Source organism: Henckelia pumila, unplaced genomic scaffold (genome assembly GCF_033568475.1).
Source record: "Henckelia pumila isolate YLH828 unplaced genomic scaffold, ASM3356847v2 CTG_389:::fragment_1, whole genome shotgun sequence".
In the NCBI taxonomy this organism is placed as follows: domain Eukaryota; kingdom Viridiplantae; phylum Streptophyta; class Magnoliopsida; order Lamiales; family Gesneriaceae; genus Henckelia; species Henckelia pumila.
The window spans coordinates 86937-107457 of NW_027331817.1; the positions used below are offsets into that span (position 1 = coordinate 86937).

At 35.1% G+C, this 20521-nt stretch overlaps 2 protein-coding genes and 1 long non-coding RNA gene across 3 annotated transcripts; 1 reads left to right on the forward strand and 2 right to left on the reverse strand.

Moving 5' to 3' along the window:
- Window positions 1-361: 361 nt before the first annotated feature.
- LOC140871105 (uncharacterized) lies at window positions 362-733 on the reverse strand. The gene has a single exon (XM_073273544.1). The coding sequence runs from the start codon at window positions 731-733 to the stop codon at window positions 362-364; it is 372 nt and encodes a 123-aa protein (XP_073129645.1).
- A 1466-nt stretch (window positions 734-2199) lies between these two features.
- On the reverse strand, window positions 2200-4833 carry LOC140871106 (uncharacterized). The gene is made up of 4 exons (XM_073273545.1): window positions 4240-4833; window positions 3559-4185; window positions 2755-3279; window positions 2200-2664 (listed from the first exon to the last, which is right to left on the reverse strand). Exons 1-4 carry the CDS (start codon window positions 4831-4833, stop codon window positions 2200-2202), a joined length of 2211 nt encoding a protein of 736 aa, XP_073129646.1.
- A 7902-nt stretch (window positions 4834-12735) lies between these two features.
- LOC140871103 (uncharacterized) lies at window positions 12736-13243 on the forward strand. The gene is made up of 3 exons (XR_012147609.1): window positions 12736-12873; window positions 12991-13050; window positions 13128-13243. It is a non-coding gene; the product is annotated as an uncharacterized lncRNA (long non-coding RNA).
- The last annotated feature ends 7278 nt before the right edge of the window (window positions 13244-20521 follow it).

Genomic DNA, 20521 nt, shown 5'->3' on the forward strand with positions numbered 1-20521 from the left:
GTCTATTTATTTAATTGAGTTCAAACTTGACCCGGTCAATTTTATTCCAACTCCTGTGTGCTATAAAAATTAAATATGTACTTTTATGTCGTTTATATTCCGATATTTACTAATACATATTTTTAACACACAATTATTTTATCTGGCTTAATTATTATAATTTATCACTTTTAAATAATCAACAATAAATTTTACCAAATAACTGGTTAATTAACATCGGGTCCTTACAATTCTCCCCCGCTAAAAAGAAGATTTCGTCCTCAAAATCAAACACACACAAGGCAACATACAAAATAGTTTAATCATCTACCACTGATAATACACAGGAAATTCTGAGTACAAGGAGTAATTCATCACACTTTCAAATAAATGAGGTCATTCCTGACGCATTCTTGCCTCTTAACTTCCCAGTAGCCTCTTCTTTCTCATGTCTACTCCACTGAACCAAAACTAAAGGAATCGTCTTGTTCCTCAGTTGTTTATCCTTGCGATCTAAAATCTGCATTGGCTGCTCAACATAGCTAAGAGAACTGTCCAACTCCATATCTTCGGTCCTCAAAACATGAGATGGATCTGTCTCATACTTCCGCAACATAGACATGTGAAATACATCATGTATCAAGGACAAACTATGCGGCAAGTCCAAACGATAAGCCAAAATACCAATCTTCTCAACAATCGCATAAGGGCCGATATAACGAGGAGCGAACTTACCTTTACGCCCAAGTCTCATAGTACCACGAAACGTTGATACTTTCAAGAAAACAAAATCTCCAACTTGGAATTCTAAAGGTCTACGCTTTTTATTAGCATAGCTGGCTTAACGATCTTGAGCTGCTTTCATCCTTTTTCTGATTAATTCAACTTTGTCTTTCATCTCTTGAATAAACTCTGGTCCCGACATCTGTCGTTCTCCTATCTCTTCCCAACATATCGGAGACCTACACTTTCTGCCATACAAAGCTTCAAATGGTGTCATTCCAATTGACACTTGGTAGCTATTATTATAAGAGAATTCTACCTGAGATAAAGATTCTTGCCAATCACCACTTAAATCCATTACAACAGCTCGCAACAAATATTCGAGTGTCTGAATGGTTCTCTCAGACTGACCATCTGTCTGTGATAAGCAGTACTCATTGCCAACCTTGAACCCAAAGCTGATTGCAAACTACCCCAAAACTTTGAAGTAAACCGAGGATCACGATCTGATACTATAGTCACTGGCACACCATACAATCTAACTATATGATCAATGTAAAACCTTGCCATTTTATTATAGGTACTAGTACGATCATAAGGAATGAAATGGGCTAATTTCGACAATCTATCAACAATCACCCAAATTGCATCACAACCACGAGTAGAACTGGGCAGGTGTGTCACAAAATCTATAGCAATGTGTTCCCAATTTCATTGTGGAAGTGGAACTTCCAAACTATGTAACATACCACCAGGTCTCATTCATTCAGCCTTAACTTGTTGGCACGTCAAACACTTAGCCACAAAATCGGATATCTCTTTCTTCATACCTTCCCACCAATAGTGAGATCTCAAGATATGATACATTTTTCTGATTCCTGGGTGAATGCTATGACGACTACAATGTGCTTCACGCAGCAAAGCTTCTTTCAAACCTATCAAATTTGGAACCACAAGTCTTCCATTATAACGCAAACATCCATCTGAAGAAACATTGAAATTGTCTGACTGTCCTGTTTGAGCTAATTCTTTCAATCTGTGGATGTGAGGATATGTCCTCTGAGCTTCCTTGATGTTAGAAATTAACGGTGGTTCGATTTGGATAGATGAAACTATAAAGTAGTCACCACTTGGTTGATACGTCCATCCCGAAGTACCCAAATGTTCGTGAACCTTGTAGATGGTAAGAGATGTCAGCATAGCATTCTAAACTTTTCTGCTGAGGGCATCTGCAACTTGATTCATTCGCCCTGGCCGATATTGGATTTCACAATCAAAATCCTTAAGTAATTCCATCCATCTATGCTGTCTCATATTCAAATCGGACTGTGTGAAAAGATATTTCAGACTTTTGTGATCAGAATAAATCACAAACTGTTCACCGTACAGATAATGACGCCATATTTTCAGTTCAAACACAATAGCTGCCAAATCTAAATCATGAATTGGATATCTGGTCTCATGTGGATTTAACTGACGGGATGCATATGCAATCACTCATCCGTTTTGCATCAATACACAACCCAGTCCATTAAGAGAAGCATCTGTACACACAAAAAATCCACCTGAGTCTGAAGGTAAAGCTAACACTGGAGTTGTGGTCAATTTTTCTTTCAAAGTGTGGAAACAAGAATCACACTCCTTAGTCCACACAAAACGACGATCTTTTTGTGTCAGTTGGGTCATAGGCTTGGCTATACTAGATAATCCTTCAATAAAACGTTTATAATAACCAGCCAAACCCAAGAAACTGCGAATTTCAGAAACATTTCTTGGTCTTGGCCAACTGATAACAGCCTCAACTTTACTAGGATCAACGAAGACTCCCGGAGCTGATATAACACAACCTAAGAACACCACTCTTTCCAACCATAATTCACACTTCGAAAACTTTGCATACAACTGAGCTGCTTTAAGCGTCTGTAGGACAAGTTTCAAGTGTTCTTTGTGTTCCTTTTTTGACTTTGAATAAATCAGAATGTCATCAATAAAAACGATAACAAATTTGTCGATGAATTCTCAGAACACACGGTTCATTAAGTCCATAAAAACAGCGGGCGCATTAGTCAATCCAAAAGGCATGACTAAAAACTCAAAATGTTCATAACGGGTCCTAAAAGATGTCTTAAGAACATCTTCTTCTCTAACTCTGAGCTGATGATAACCGAAACGAAGATCAATTTTGGAATACACAGATGTACCCTGCAACTGATCGAACAAATCATCGATACGTGGCAGAGGATATTTAGTTTTCACCGTAGCACGGTTGAACTGCATGTAATCGATACACATTCGCATTGTTCCATATTTCTTCTTTACAAATAGGATTGGAGCTCCCCACGGCGAAATACTTGGTCTGATATAGCCATTTTCCGTAAGATCCTTCAATTTTTCCTTAAGTTCTTTCAACTCAGCAGGGGCCAAACGGTACGGTGCTATAGAGATTGGATTCGTTCCTGGCATTAAATCAATGCTGAAATCTATTTCTCTTTGAGGCGGAAAGCCTGGAATATCATCTAGAAACACATCGGGAAAATCTCTAACAACAGGAATGTCTGACACTGACAATCCAATTTCCTAGGTTGCGTCAGGAGCATAAATCATGAACCCTTCATTCTCATCTGATAACAATCGGAACATTTCCATCGCTGACACCAATGGTATACGAGACTGCGAATCACTACCATAAAAATTCTATTTACTACCATATAAAGGTCTGAATCTCACAACTCCGTGAAAACAATCAATGGTAGCTCGATAATTAGTCAATGTATCCATACCCAGAATACAATCAAAATCGGATACAGATAATTTGATTAGATTAGTTATCATAATATTTTCATCGAATCTAATCACACAATTCAAGACTATCTCATGAGACCTCGGATAGACGCCAGCAGAAGTAGAAACAGACAATGTATCCATCAAAGAAGTGGTAGCAATCTCAAAATCATCAATGAACTTATCAGATAAAAATGAATGAGATGCCCCAGTGTCTACTAAAATACGTGCAGGGTGATCAAAGATGTAACAAATATCTGCAATAACACCTCCTGCTGCATCTCTAGCTTGGTCTTGAGTCAATGCATGCATCTGAGCCTGCTGTGGCCCTGGGAATTGCTGCTGATAGGGACCCCTAGGTGGTGGATGGCTGGACTGATGTGATGACTGGGCAGGAGCATATGGTCTGATTGCTGGTACTCTAGGACCCTGACTATACTGTGGAGGCCGGAATTTTTGTTTTCCACCATTAGGGCAACCTCTAGCATAGTGTCCTGTTTGACCACAAACATGACAAGTCCCCTGGACTCCAACACGCTGAGCAGTGAAGTGCTTACCACCAAAACGATCACAAAACACATCATTAGTCCAACCAGCTAATCCTCCAAATGAACCTCCTCCATGACCACTAGAGCTTGAGGAACTGCTTTGAGATTTCTTCTTAAACTCTTCCCCCTTGGCTTTGAATTTCTGCTGCCTTGGCTACTGAGATGGTTGTGAAGGTGAATATGTCAATAAAGGTCGGTATTGAGATGCACTTGACGACATTGGAGCATTACTCCCAAAGTTCTGAGGATACATAGGATTATGCTGGGGTTCTTCCAATAGTAAACCTTCCCCTATTTCCTTTGCAATCTCAACAGCAGCAGCATAATTAGTAGGCTTACTAGTCTTCACCAAGGTGTAAATGGTTCGGTTCAGCCCTTGCAGAAATCGTGATAACTTGTTCTTGTCATTTGATGCAACATGTGGTACATAAGCAAAAAGAGATGAGAACTTCGAGTGATACTCTACCACTGTGGAGTTCCCCTGAACTAGCCGGTTGAACACAGCTTCTTTGGAAGAGAAGTAAGACGGTGGTGCAAATTCTTGAAAGAACTGAGCACAAAATGATTCCCAATTTATTTCTTGACCTGCACCAATCAAGGAAGCTTCTGTAGCTTCCCACCATAGCTGGGCTCTGTCCTTGAGCTGACAAATAGCCAAATTCAGCTTCTCCTCAGAGGTATATCCCATCACTTTGAACAGATTTTTCATGCCTTTTAGACAACCAGTAGCTCTCTCACCATCTTCAGTACCTAAGAATCGGGCAGGACGCATACTCTGAAATCTTGCCATCATAAATTCCATTCCCACAATTTTTCTAGTCAAAAGCTCCACATTCTGAACAAGTTCAGCATTTCTGTCTTCTGGTCTTTCTCTAGGGATCTATGGCACTTGCTCAACTTCAGCCTCTTCAATCACAATATGAGCTGCCCTACCAGCTGGGCGACCACGCTTTCCCTTGACGATATCATCAAGTGCCCTGAAGTTATGAGCTTCAGATTATTGCATCACTTTCTTGCCTTTACCACCTTTCATTCTAATAACTATCTAAAAATATACAATGGTTAATCCTAAAACAGAAATGACTAAAAGCAGATCTTAGTCTAATAAGGCAAAATGCTAAACTAAGAATTTAAAACTTAAGTCAAATACTAGCTCTGACTATGCTAAGTCAAATAATACATAGCAAACAAACGGTCAAGAGCAAGTAATCAATCACATGCGCAATCATTTATACGTGTCTAGACTCGAGTGTCTTAGACTCCAATTCGAGCATATCCCAGTTACGCTTTAATACCAAATGTGAGGGCCCGTGCTCCTGATTAATGTTTAATGACCAAACAACCAGGATTAATTAGTGTAAACAGCGAAAACGAGTAAAAATTTTCCTTTTTGGGGCATGACCTCCCCGTAAATAGGAATCCCGAAAAATCCAAACAACACAACACAACAGTATATACTCGAAAATAGAGTCATATTCCACAAACACAATTCCTACAGCCGCACTATCTAGGACTAAACACAAGCAGAGCCGACAAGGCTCGATCACTCCACAATCAAATCAAACTAACAATAGAGTATATAATACAACTACTCGGGGCATCTCCTCGGTAGAATACCAAACCACACACAATACATATAAGTATATTTGGGAACACAGTAACTACTAGCCGTCACTGGGCACCGCTACCTGATGCTTCAACACACGCATCAGAAGTCCCTGGAAATCCTGTCATGGCATAAAAAACAATCACGACATAAAAGAAAAACAGGGGTCGGACCCCAGTACGACAAACCAATAAATTGCGATGTAAATAAATGACATGTAATAATACCAAGTAAATGCAATTCTATGCAATGCATGAACGGTAACAATGGAATAATGGATACCAAGTGGAGTACCAATAACAACGTCAACAACAGTGGCCACCCGTGCCAGGAATGAAAATATGCCACTGATATTGAGGAGACCTTTCTTGGCCACTGCCGATTCCAAGATAGAGGTGAAGAAGGGTGCGTTGTCGATGGGTGTGGAAGGTGAAAGAGTAATTTTTAATATATTCATGAAGGCATCTAACACCCTTATTGAAGAATTGTGCTTGATTGAGCCCGTTGAGAGGTTGGAAGCGCTGAATTTAGCAACGAAGAAGGCCACGAAAAAGAGAGCAAAATTTAAAATGTGGTTCGTGGAATTTATTTGGCGAGTGAAAGAGAAAGGGAAGACTTAATACCGGTGAAAGTCGGGCTGACGACTCTAAACCAAGCGCTTTTTGGGAGGCAACCCAAAATTTTTGTTTTGTTTTATTTTATTTTTATTTTTGAATTTTTGCTTTAATTTTTATTTTTGTTCATTAGTTAATTTATGATTTTTGAATTATTATTGGTAATTTTGGAGGCTTGATATTATAAAATTTTAATTTTTTCAGGATTTTTGATCTTCTGGCAACAGTTTATACGCGCTCGCTCAATATTGGTTCCGCGCCCGCGTAGCCTCTTCGGGTCCTTCAAACACGAACTGCACCTCATCTCGCGCAAACGCGCATCTCGTTAGTGCAAGAACTAAGCGCAATTGCGCTGCTCACCTGCGCAACAACAAGCGCCAACCATTCCCCATCTGCGCTTAACCTTGCGCAATCGCACTCAATTCAGCCCTTCACTTCTAGCGCTAAAGAAATCTCATCTGCGCACAACTTAGAGCAAATGCGCATCCCACCCTCTTCATCTTGCGCCAACAGCTCATCAACCGTGAGCTATCGTGTTCTTGAAGTGAACACCGAACCGAGCACCATACAACACACATTTAATGATAGCACCCCTAGCTTCAAATAGCCATGCGAGATCGAATATCAACTATGCGCATTTAAGCGATATCTATTGTCTTGTTTGCTTTGAGCTTCGCCTTTGTGCTATTATCTAACTGGGTATTGTTTTCTTATAGGATTAAAATGGTTGTCGTTGTGCTTTCTCACCTCCTCCCATGGTAGGTTTCTGATGGAGCTATAGATGTTGAAAATGTTGTCTTACCATCGTGATGAAGATTATAACATCAAGTACTGATGCTCGGTGTCGGAAGGTATGAGTTCCTTGTTCTTTTTCTTATTTTTTAATCATTAGAGACAATGATTACATTAAGTTTGGGGGGTGAATCAGTGTTTGATTTAGTTGGTTGGTTGATAGTTGTTTCGTTGAGTTCTATTGTGCTTCATAGATAAAATTTTTGTTTAAGTTTAGTAGTGTTAGTTGAGTTGAGTTGAATTGAATTGAGTCGAGAAAGAATTGGATGCATGGCTGATGAAAAAAAAAATTTGTGCTATAACTGAAATTTATGATTGTCTACCTATCTAACGAATATTTTTGAAAAATAATGGAACCAATTGGATGAACAATTTCTTATATACTCTTTGATTAATACTTGATTCTGATTTTTGAGACATACAGACATAAATATGATTGAGGAATTGTTTGGATTTTTTGGGCCTAATTTTCATTAAAAAAATTTATCCTTAGTTGCCTATTTGAGCCTACACTTATATTAGTACTTTGAGGTATAGAAAAATCTGAATTTGTTGTGAAAATCATCGTTTACTGATGATGATTAAGTTTTTTTGCACTGATTGAAATTTTTATGATTTAATTGTGGATTCAGACTTGTCTAGAACTAATTCGGACACTCTTCAAGGCGCAATACGGGCAAAACTGTGATTAGGAATGATTTAGGTAATTTTTCTGAAATCGTTTGAGCCTTTCAAGCTACCCATTAAATTATGTTATCTCTAGTACCTATTTGAGCTTTATTGAAAATAGAATGGCATGCGTGTAAACGTGTGATAAAACCCCCATTTGTCATTGTTCAAGGTCCTACACTGACTACCTGAAAGCCTAAACACTATTTCCTACCTTTAAGGGAGTAATTTGAATGCTAAAATGTTATATGCTCCTAGTTTTATTTGTAAAAATGTAATGGTGTGGTGGATGAATTGAAATGAAGAAGATAGTTGTGAAAAGAAAGAGGTAGTTGAAAAAAAAAAAAGAGTTGAAAAGAGGTTTGAAAAGTTATGAAAAAAAATTGTGGTTGAAAAAGTTGTGAAAGATAAGAAGTGAAAAGTTGAAAAATTAATGAAGTAAAAAAAATAAGTGTGAAATTTTGAATGAAAAAGAGTTGAAGTTAGATTGAGCATAAATATAAATTACTCCTTATTTTGAATTCTTAATCCTTCATTTGTAGCCATGAGCCAGGCCTTACATTATAAGCCGATTAAGTCCTATTGAACGAGTCACAGTTGCCCAATATACTAGTGGAGAAGAGTTGCGAGAATTTAGCCTATGGACTGTTTATTGATGCTTTTAATGATTATGAATTTTGATCAAAACACGCACATACTATTATTCTTTGCATTTAACTGATTGTGAATGTTTTTGATTTCATATCCTTTATTTGATCCTATTCTACCTTGAAAAGTTCTCATGATCTATGAATGTGTGAATTGAACTTGGATAAGGGTGTTTTGAACGTGAGTTGCGGAGATTGTGAGTTTATGCAGTTATTTTGTTATGTCTAAAACTTTCGAGTGTTAGTAAGTTGGATGTGATTGGATTTGAATTTTTAAAAATTATTTTTGAGGTCATTGCTCCATAATATTTCTTGGCTATTCTTGTTGGTTTTTGATGATTTGAGTTTTTAAAATTTATTTGTTTTGATAGTTTTGCTCTGGACTAGCAAAAGTTTAAGTTTGGGGGTATTTGATAAGTGTATTTTATACACTTAATTTATGTATGATTTTAATTGTTAATTGTTTGTTTCGAGTAGATTTATGTCTGAGTTTTGTTGTTTTTGTGGTTGTAGGAAATTAGTGAAGTATTTGGAAATGAGAAGAAAAAATGAGATTTAAGAGAAAATGGAGAAAGGAATTAAAAGAAAAAAAAATAAAATTGAAAGAAGGAAAAGAAAGAAGAGAAGTCGGGAGAAATAATCGAGAGAAGATAGTGGGCTTTTCTTATTGGGCCTCTTTAATTGTTAGCGCTAGTTTTTAACGCTAAGTGAAGTGCAATCGCGCTTCTGCTGTGGAGATTGGAGATTGAAACTAGAGGCTCATGCGCGCCCGCGCGTGATGGATGAGCGCCCGCCCGTCGCTGTTTAGTGTTTTAATCGGAAGGAAAGTTTTAATTTTAGTGGGCTTTTGAGTGGGCTTTTGTGGGATGCTATAAAAAGGAATTTTCTTTTCAGACAATAGAGAGGGGCTGCCACAATAATCACACGCACATATCAGAGAACAGAGTTTGATCGTGGGATTTCTTGAAGGATTTCTGAGCTTTTAATTGAAGAACGAAGAAGGAGATCAATCGACCGGACACGACATCGACGACGGATTTGTTTTCTACTTTTTATTTAATTCTGAATTTATGTCTGGATTTTTGAATATGAATTGTTTTATTCAGAATTTTATTATGAACTAATTTTTATAGTCTAGAGGTCGGATGGAACCTGGTGTAGACTCTTTCATGAATTTTTGATTTTATTGAATTAAGTTTCTTCTAGATTAATTGTTTTTTTCTAGAATTGATTGTCTTTTCAATTACTTGATCAATAATTGATTTGTAATATTTATTTGAAATCTGGCACTCAGGAGAGGAGATTTTGAATAGGACCAATAGAAAATACACTGTTAGTTATTTATATTGCTCGGGAGAGTGTATAATTTTAACAGAACTTTTAAAAAGAACATGGCTTTGTGATAGGTCACTGCAAGTAGATTCTTAATAGGGATATTGGAATTGAATTGTAGTTGATAAAAATTATTTGTTGCTCGGGAGAGGGAAATAATAAACTTAAGTGTTCTTGGCTATTAATTGACTGGAATTCATGAAAATTAATTAATTAGGATTGATTGTTTAAACCAGGTGAAATCTAAACCTCTAGACCATTTTTTTCTGATTGATATTTATCTGAAATTTGTGTGTGCGCTATTAAAACTCATTGATTATTTTTATTTTTATGCAAAACTCTCAAATATTAATTTTCTAGATAAAGTTTGGAATATTTTAATTACAAGTACTGAATATTTTCAGTTTACTCTCTGTGGGAACGCTACTTGATTTTATCACTATATTAAAACTTGACACTCGTACGCTTGCGAGTATTTTTCACAACAAGTTTTTGGCGCCGTTGACGGGAGTAAATTTTGATTATTTTTTAGTTTTGTTACCAATTTAGAGTTTTATTTATTTTATTTTATATTCCTAATTAATTTCTTCATATTTTTAATTGTAGTTTATGCGATGATCTCAAAGTGCGAATTCTCTACTTTTTGATCCGGAGATTGAGCGAACTGCACGTGCTTTGAGAAGAGCGAGAAGAGAAGAATTAAGGAACATGGCTGAAGAAGAAGCACAACAAGCTCCTCTGGTGCCAATTAGAGACCACTTCAGACCGACGATCCAGGCTCACTATTCTGGAATCGCTCGAGGGACCATTAACGCCAACAATTTTGAACTGAAGCTGGCGTTAATCAACATGGTGCAATCAAACCAATTTAATGGGAGCGCCACTACTGATCCCCACCTACACCTATGCACTTTCTTGGAGATAACCGATACGGTAAAAATTAATGGTGTATCTGAGGATATTATACGCTTACGCTTGTTTCCGTTTTCTCTCAGGGATCAAGCAAGGAGTTGGTTGCAATCACTGCCGCTAGGAAGAAATCAGTACTTGGGAGGGGATGATAGAAAAATTTCTTGCAAAATATTTTCACTACAAAAAAAAAGAATTTTTTGGAGCAGTTGTTTAAGAGCGTTTTAAAAATCTCTCTTAAACATCAATAAATAGCATCGGTTTGGACTAAATCGTTTCTATTGTCTTACCTTATAAGAGCAATTTTTTAATCGCTCCTACTATAAGATTTTAGAAACGGTTTGTAAAAATCGGTGCTATCAACCGCTCCAACTAATATATTTTTAAGAGCCATCTTGCTAATGCTTTTATTGAATAATATTAGCAGCGTTTTTCTATTGTACAACCGCTTATATTTCTTTAACTTCTCGGAACAAATTTAGACCGCTCTTATTGATTATATTTAGCAGCAGTTTGTGTGAAGTGCTGCTGTAAACCGCTTCTATTGCTCAATCATTTTAGGATTGTTTTTAAACTGCTCTTATTGAATATTTTTATCAACGATTTACGTAAAAAACTGCTATAAAACATTTTTTCTCCTTTATTTTCTAGGTTCGATTTTAAAAATGCTTTGATAAAAAATTTACCAGTGAATTATGTAAATTACTGATATAAACCAATCTTAAAAGTTAAACAAATAGAGTCGATTACTACTAAAAGAAGGTGCATCTTCTTTTCGAGAGCTCATCGCATAATAACTCCAAAGTTGAGCATGCTTGACTTGAGACACTTATAAGATGGGTGACCCCTAAAAATTTTTCTCAGTGTACTTGTGAATGATGAATTAAGCACGTTGAAAAATACTCGCCTTGATACAGTGAGGATAGTCGTCAAATGACATAAGCACACTGAAAAGATCCGTCTTGATACAGCAAGAAGGACAGTTGTCAAATTTGAGGCGTTACATATTTTGTCTCTCTCTTTCTAACTAATTGATAAGATAATTAGTCTAAAATTGCTTGATCATGTCACTTGGTCATATGATTATGACCTTACATATTATATATGATTTTCTATTTAATCTTATCAATCAAATAAAAAAACTAATCAATTTCTACATTTTAAAGTTCACACTCCGCTAAATACATGAATCCAAAATAACCTATAATTTTATTAGATCACTTTCAATGAATTTTATCTTATTTGACAATATGTAATACATAATTATATATATATAAGCTTAACCTTACTTCTGACAATATGAGTTTATACACAAATACTACATAAATGACTTTTCATAATAGTAGAAACAATGATAATATGTAAATTAAACTTTTATAATAAAAATCATGATAGGAGCAAAAATTTTTTAAAAAATTTAAAATAAGTTACGTACAAATTTTAAATGGCAAATCTATTATAATTATTAATATAAATTAATTTAAACTACTATAGTGGTGTAATTTATATAATTTATATTTTATAATGAAAATTAATGTTGAATAAATAATAAATAATTTAATAAATACCACCAGTAATTCTTTTATATGATTTTTTAAATTTTATTTAAACTTATTGTATTAAAAATGAGAAAAAGCAAAAGCCGATGCTTCACTAAAATTGAACACCTAGGAAAAAAAAACAAAAATAAATCATATATTAATCCAATTAATAAACTGGAAAAATTTCAAATACTTACGTTATAATTTAATTAAAACTTTTTCCTAATTAATTTATATTATATAAATTAAATCCTTTAACATACAGATTTTTACTATAATTGATTGATAGGATCATAAATAATAAGTTCATAGTAAATTACTTAAATATATTTCTCTAACTTTGGTAAATCTATGCATGTCGACAAAATTACAAGATCTTTCCATTTAAATTTTTTGGCCAATTTTAAATTTCATAAATTTAGCGGTGAATGGATTGATATGAACCGCCAAAAAATTATTTAATTTTTCCAAATCATTTCAAATGCAATCCTGCAATCGCCGAATTTGCGAAAATCAAGAAAAATTTAAGAGATAACCCTCTTTTTTAAGTTCAATTTTGTAGATCATATCATTTAATTGAAAATTTCTACATTCCTTACTCGTCTTCTAATTCCTCTACCCGTCGCCCCTAACTCTGTCATTTCTTATTTTCGTGTTTATATTTCCCGATCTTTCTCTCTTTCGTGTTGTGAAGCCCCTTATCTATGCCGTATTTGCTTTTGTTTCCCAGAGGTATTTTGTTCAATTTAATTTTTATTTCGAGTTAATCTAATTTTTACATATGAATCTTGCATAAAATGATTACACAACTATTATGGTTTAATCATTTCTACTATTTGAATATATCAGCAATTACAAAACTTGTGTTATAAGACTGCTCAAAGCAAGACGTCTATAATCACGAGTCAGGTAAAAATATTTTTGATATCAATATTTGGTTAGTTTTATTATTCCACATAAAAAAAATTATTTGTTTTTTTTCTCAGGTAAAAGGTCATCAATTCATCTCAAATATAGCAAAAAAAACAGGAAATGATGTTAAATTATATCTCGTGGATGATGGCTATCAAGATAGACATCATACAATGTACATATATGCTCCACTAAGTGTACATGTAAGTCATCGTTGTTTTCTTCAAATATGAGAATGAGATGAAACAAGAAAGATTTTGATGGAAGACAAATTGATTTATTTTATATAAGCACTTCGAGTGTTAATTTGTTTTTGTGAAGAAGGTTGTTTGTCAATTCAATGTATATATATTTTGAACAGTTTCATTTAGTTTATGTTGGTTCTTCTAGTATTGCTTTTGTGCAGAATAATTTGTTCATATTATATATTAATTTTGAGTATCGAGATGTTAAACTGAAGGTTTTTCTAATTAATTTATGAGTTTATATATATATGTGTGTGCGTGTGTGTGTTTTTTGGTTATTAATTGATGAATTTTATTTGAAAAAACATATATCAAAGTTGCAAAAATAATAAAAGAAAAACAAAAAGAATTTCTAGATAACCTTTATGAACAATGAAAAAAATGTGATTTTACAATTGGCTCCGTAACAATGGATTTACGAGTGTATTTAAATTGCACTATTTTCAACGCTAAAAAAATGTTTCAATATTTATTGCTCTAGGAGTAATTTAAAACCATTCTTATATTTAACGGCTTTATGAGCGGTTTGGAAGTGTTGAAAAATTCTTAGTTGTAGAAGTTGTATGAAATTGCTCTTATATCCATGACACTTAGGAATGGTCACAAATCCCTGCAATTTCTTGATATATAAGTGCAGTTTGTAGACGTTCTTACAACCGTGGGTTTTATGAGTGTTTTAAAACCATTCTTGTACTCCCAAGAACTTCAAGAGCGGTTTAAACCATACCTGTATTCCTAAAATTAGAAATGGTTAGTAGCCGGTCTTATATCAATGACATGTAAGAGCGAGTTTAAACCGCTCTTATTGAGAACAATAAGAGCGGTTTTTCAAGTTTTACCATCGGGAAATAAAACCGTTCCTATAAGATATAGTGACGCCAATAAGAGGAACGATTTTGAAATCGTTGGTAAAAGTTTAAGAGCGGCTAAAAACCGCTCCTAAAAGTCATAAAAACCGTTTCTATAGGTCATTTTTTTTGTAGTGTTTCCACCTGCCAAATTCACCCAACTAAAGATAGAAATCAGCACATTCAGGCAGATGGACACTGGACAGCTATACGAGGCGTGGGAAAGGTACAAAGAATTACTTAGACGTTGTCCTAACCATAATTTTGCAGATTGAGAACAGATCGAGTGGTTTTACAACGGACAGAATGCGCCTACGAGGATGAATGTGGATTCTGCGGCTGGAGGTACTATTTTTGCAAAGGACCATGTACAGGCCTATGATATGTTGGAGCAAATGACGATCAACAGTTTTCATGGCCATCTGAGCATACGGGAGTCAAGAAGCCAGCTGGAGTGTATGTAGTGGATCCTCTCACATCCATCACTGCTCAATTATCTGCACTGACTACACAGGTAGCTTCTTTGAATAAGATTAATGTTACAGATTCAATTGGAGTTGAAGGATCACATACCCTAGAAGAAGTGAATTATATAAATCCTACGGGCTACCGAGGGTATGAAGGCTGCAAAGGTAACCCTGTCCCTAATACTTATCACCCTAGTATGCGTAATCATGAAAATTTTTCTTATGCTAACAATAATAATGTGTTGAATCCTCCTCCGGGATACAACACAATTAAGGGTGAGGGTAAGCCATCTTTGGAGGATGTTGTTAGTACCTTTGTGCAGGAATCAGGTAAGAGGATGGCGAGAACTGAGTCTCGCCTTGACAGCTTGGAGACACATGTGGTAAATATGGGTGCCATGATGAAGTCTATGGAGACTAGCATAGGGCAGTTGGCGAACGCACTGAAAGTCAACAACCGCGGCCAGTTCCCTAGCAATACTGAGGTGAATCCCAAGGAACAGTGCAATGCTATCATGTTGACGAGTGGGAAGCAAGTAGATAGAGAAGAGTGCCAACCTGATAGCAAGACGCCTGAAAAAGCTGTTGTTGAAGAGAAGAAAGTTGAGGAGAAGGAGATTGAAGTTGACCCTACAAGCCTCCTCTTCCATATCCGCAGAGGTTCAAGAAGAAAGATTTAGATGAGCAGTTCTCCAAATTTTTGGAGATTTTCAAGAAAATTCAAATTAACATCCCCTTTGCTGATGCTTTGGAGCAAATGCCGAACTACGCTAAATTCATCAAAGAGGTAATGTCCAAGAAGAGGAGGCTGCTAGATAATGAAGTGGTAAATCTAACTAAAGAATGCAGTGCGGTGCTTCAAAAGAAAATTCCACAAAAGCTTAAGGATCGAGGGAGTTTTACTATTTCTTGCACGATTGGATCTTCGTATTTTAATAATGCACTGTGCGATCTAGGAGCTAGCATTAATTTGATGTCTTTATCTATTTTCAGGAGCTTAGGACTTGGCGAGGTGAAGCCCACAATGATCGTATTATAGCTAACTGATAGATCTATCACATATCCGCTTGGAATCATTGAAGATGTTCTGGTAAAAGTAGATAAATTTATTTTTCCTGCGGATTTTGTTGTGCTAGATATGGAGGAGGATGCAAATATGCCACTGATATTGGGGAGACCTTTCTTGGCCACTGCCGATGCTAAGATAGAGGTGAAGAAGGGTGCGTTGTCGATGGGTGTGGAAGGTGAAAGAGTAATTTTTAATATATTCATGAAGATATCTAACACCCCTATTGAAGAATTGTGCTTGATTGAGCCGGTTGAGAAGCTGGAAGCGCCGAATATACCAACGAAGAAGGCCTTGAAAAAGAGAGCAAAATTTAAAAGGCGGTTCGTGGAATTTATTTGGCGAGTGAAAGAGAAAGGGAAGACTTAATACCGATGAAAGTCGGGTTGATGACTCTAAAACAAGCACTTTTTGGGAGGCAACCCAAAATTTTTGTTTTATTTTATTTTTATTATTGAATTTTTGCTTTAATTTTTATTTTTTTTCATTAGTTAATTTATGAGTTTTGAATTATTATTAGTAATTTTGGAGGCTTGATATTATAAAATTTTAATTTTTTCAGGATTTTTGATCTTCTGGCAGCAGCTTATATGCGCTCGCTCAAGATTGGTTCCGCTCCCGCGTAGCCTCTTCGGGTCCTTCAAACACGAACTGCGCCTCATCTCGCGCAAACGCGCATCTCGTTAGCGCAAGAACTAAGTGCAATCGCGCTGCTCACCTGCGCAACAACAAGCGCCAACCATTCCCCATTTGCGCTTAACCTTGCGCAATCGCGCTCAATTCAGCCCTTCACTTCTAGCGCTAAAGAAATCTCATCTACGCACAACTTAGAGCAAACGCGCATCCCACCCTCTTCATCTTGCGCCAACAGCTCATCAATCGTGAGCTATCGTGTTCTTTAAGTGAACACCGAACCGAGCACCATACAACACACATTTAATGACAGCACCCCCTAGCTGAAAATCGCCATGCAAGATCGAATATCAACTATGCGCATTCTTTCTTCTGATCCCATACTTTAAGCGATATCTATTGTCTTGTTTGCTTTAAGCTTCGCCTTTGTGCTATTATCTGACTGGGTGATTGTTTTCTTATAGGATTAAAATGGTTGTCGTTGTGCTTTCTCACCTCCTCCCATGGTAGGTTTCTGATGGAGCTATTGATGTTGAAAATGTTGTCTTACCATCGTGATGAAGATTATAAGATTTAGTACTGATGCTCGGTGTCGGAAGGTATGAGTTCCTTGTTCTTTTTCTTATTTTTTAATCATTAGGGGCAATGATTACATTAAGTTTAGGGGGAAATCAGTGTTTGATTTAGTTGGTTGGTTGATAGTTGTTTCGTTGAGTTTTATTGTGCTTCATAGATAAAATTTTTGTTTAAGTTTAGTAGTGTTAGTTGAGTTGAATTGAATTGAATTGAGTAAAGAATTGAATTGAGTCGAGAAAGAATTGGATGCATGGCTGATGAATTTTTTTTTTTTTGTGCTATAACTAAAATCCATGTTTGTCTACCTATCTGACGAATATTTTTGAGAAAAAATGGAACCAATTGGATGAACAATTTCTTATATACTCTTTGATTAATACTTGATTCTGATTTTTGAAACATACAAACATAGATATGATTGAGGCATTGTTTGGATTTTTGGGCCTAATTTTCATTGAAAAAATTTATACTTAGTTGCCCATTTGAGCCTACACTTATATTAGTACTTTAAGGTATAGAAAAATATGAATTTGTTGTGAAAATCATTGTTTACTGCTGATGATTAAGTTTTTTTTGCACTGATTAAAATTTGTATGATTTAATTGTGGATTCAAACTTGTCTAGAACTAATTCGGACACTCTTCAAGGCGCAATACGGGCAAAACTGTGATTAGGAATGATTTAGAAAATTTGTTTGAAATCATTTGAGCCTTTCAAGCTACCCATTATATTATGTTATTTCTAGTACCTTGTTTGAGCTTTATTAAAAATCTAATGGCATGCGTGTAAACGTGTGATAAAACCCCCATTCGTCATTATTCAAGGTCCTACATTGACTACCTGAATAGCCTAAACACTATTTTCTACCTTTAAGGGAGTAATTTGAATGCTAAAATGTTATATTCTCCTAATTTTATTTGTGAAAATGAAATGGTGTGGTTGATGAATTGAAATGAAGAAGATAGTTGTGAAAAGAAAGAGGTAGTAGAAAAAAAAAGAGTTGAAAAGAGGTTTGAAAAGTTATGAAAAAAATTTGTGGTTGAAAAAATTATGAAAAAGAAGAAGTGAAAAGTTGAAAAATTAATGAAGTAAAAAAAAAAATTAGTGTGAAATTATGAATGAAAAGGAGTTGAAGTTAGATTGAGTATAAATATAAATTACTCTTTATTTTGAATTCTTAATCCTTCATTTGTAATCATGAGCCAGACCTTATATTATAAGCCGATTAAGTCCTATTGACCAAGACACAGTTGCCCAATATACTAGTGGAGAAGAGTTGCGAGAATTTAGCCTATGGACTGTGGATTGATGCTTTTAATGATTATGAATTTTGATCGAAACAGGCACACACTATTATTCTTTGCATTTAACTGATTGTGAGTGTTTTTGATTTCATATCCTTTATTTGATCTTATTCTACCTTGAAAAGTCCTCATGATCTTTGAATGTGTGAATTGAACTTGGATAAGAGTGTTTTGAACGTGAGTTGCGGAGATTGTGAGTTTATGCGGTTATTTTGTTTTGGCTGAAACTTTCGAGTGTTAGTAAGTTGGATGTGATTGGATTTGAATTTTTAAAAATTATTTTTCAGGTCATTGCTCCATAATATTTCTTGGCTATTCTTGTTGGTTTTTGATGATTTGAGTTTTTAAAATTTATTTGTTTTGATAGTTTTGCTCGGGACTAACAAAAGTCTAAGTTTGAGGGTATTTTATAAGTGTATTTTATACACTTAATTTATGTATAATTTTAATTGTTAATTGTTTGTTTCGAGCAGATTTATGCCTGAGTTTTGTTGTTTTTGTGGTTGTAGGAAATTAGTGAAGTATTTGGAAAAGAGAAGAAAAATTGAGATTTAATAGAAAATGGAGAAAGGAATTAAAAGAATAAAAAAAATAAAAATGAAAGAAGGAAAAGAAAGAAGAGAAGTCTGGAGAAAGAATAGAGAGAAGATAGTGGGCTTTTCTTATTGGGCCTCTTTAATTGTTAGCGCTAGTTTTTAGCGCTAAGTGAAGTGCAATCGCGCTTCTGCTGTGGAGATTGGAGATTGAAACCAGAGCCTCATGCGCGCCCGCGCGTGATGGATGAGCGTCCGCCCGTCGCTGTTTAGTGTTTTAATCGGAAGGAAAGTTTTAATTTTAGTGGGCTTTTGTGGGATGCTATAAAAAGGAATTTTCTTATCAGACAATGGAGAGGGGCCGCCACAATAATCACACGCACATATAAGAGAACAGAGTTTGATCGTGGGATTTTTTGAAGGATTTCTGAGCTTTTAATTGAAGAACGAAGACGGAGATCGATCGACCGGGCACGGCATCGACGACGGATTTGTTTTCTAATTTTTATTTAATTCTGAATTTATTTCTGGATTTTTGAATATGAATTGTTTTATTCAAAATTTTATTATGAACTAATTTTTATAGTCTAGAGGTCGGATGGAACCTGGTGTAGACGCTTTCATCAATTTTTTATTTTATTGAATTGAGTTTCTTCTAGATTAATTGTTTTTTCTAGAATTGATTGTTTTTTCAATTACTTGATCAATAATTGATTTGTAATATTTATTTGAAATCTGGCACTCGGGAGAGGAAATTTTGAATAGGACCAATAGAAAATACACTGTTAGTTATTTATATTGCTCGGGAGAGTGTATAATTTTTAACAGAGCTTTTAAAAAGAACATGGCTTTGTGATAGATCACTGCAAGTAGATTCTTAATAGGGATATTTGAATTCAATTGTTGTTGATAAAAATTATTTGTTGCTCGGGAGAGGGAAATAATAAATTTAAGTGTTCTTGGCTATTAATTGACTGGAATTAATGAAGATTAATTAATTAGGATTGATTGTTGTTGAAACCAGGTGAAATCTAAACCTCTAGACCATTTTTCTTTGATTGATATTTATCTGAAATTTGTGTGCGTGCTATTAAAACTCATTGATTATTTTTATTTTTATGCAAATCTCTCAAATATTGATTTTTTAGATAAAGTTTGGACTATTTTAATTACAAGTACTGAATATTTTCAGTTTACTCTCCGTGGAACGATACTTGATTTTATCACTATATTAAAACTTGACACTCGTACGCTTGCGAGTATTTTTCACAAAAAATTCTATTAGATTCCAATCGATTGTATTGAGTACTTATTGATTTATCCGATATTGTCCATTGTGAATGATGATTTGACTTGGGGCTTAAGAAAACATGTATGAATTATATACATTGAATTGATTCGATGAGTTATTGTGATTGAAATGATGAAAAAGTTGTGATTTGAGAATTATTGGGGAAAAACTCTTTTCCTTTAGAATAAGAGGTTGAATTAGTGCTTTTGGGATAATACCGAATTCAGTTAAAGTTGAGCCTTCTCTTCGATTAATCTGAAAATACTTGAATCCTATTATAGTTATGCATCCTTGATTCGTATAACATTGAATTCGATGAACATTACCTTTTGGTATCGATTGATATTCGAGTATGAACTTGGAAATTGAAAATTCTTGATATTTCAAATTTAATTCTGGACATTGATATTGATTCGGGTGAATTTCGATTATCTGATTTTTGGTGATCTAGAGTTATTTGTTGCGACATTCGAATATGCCTTAGGACTGAGTCCTAATCGATGGG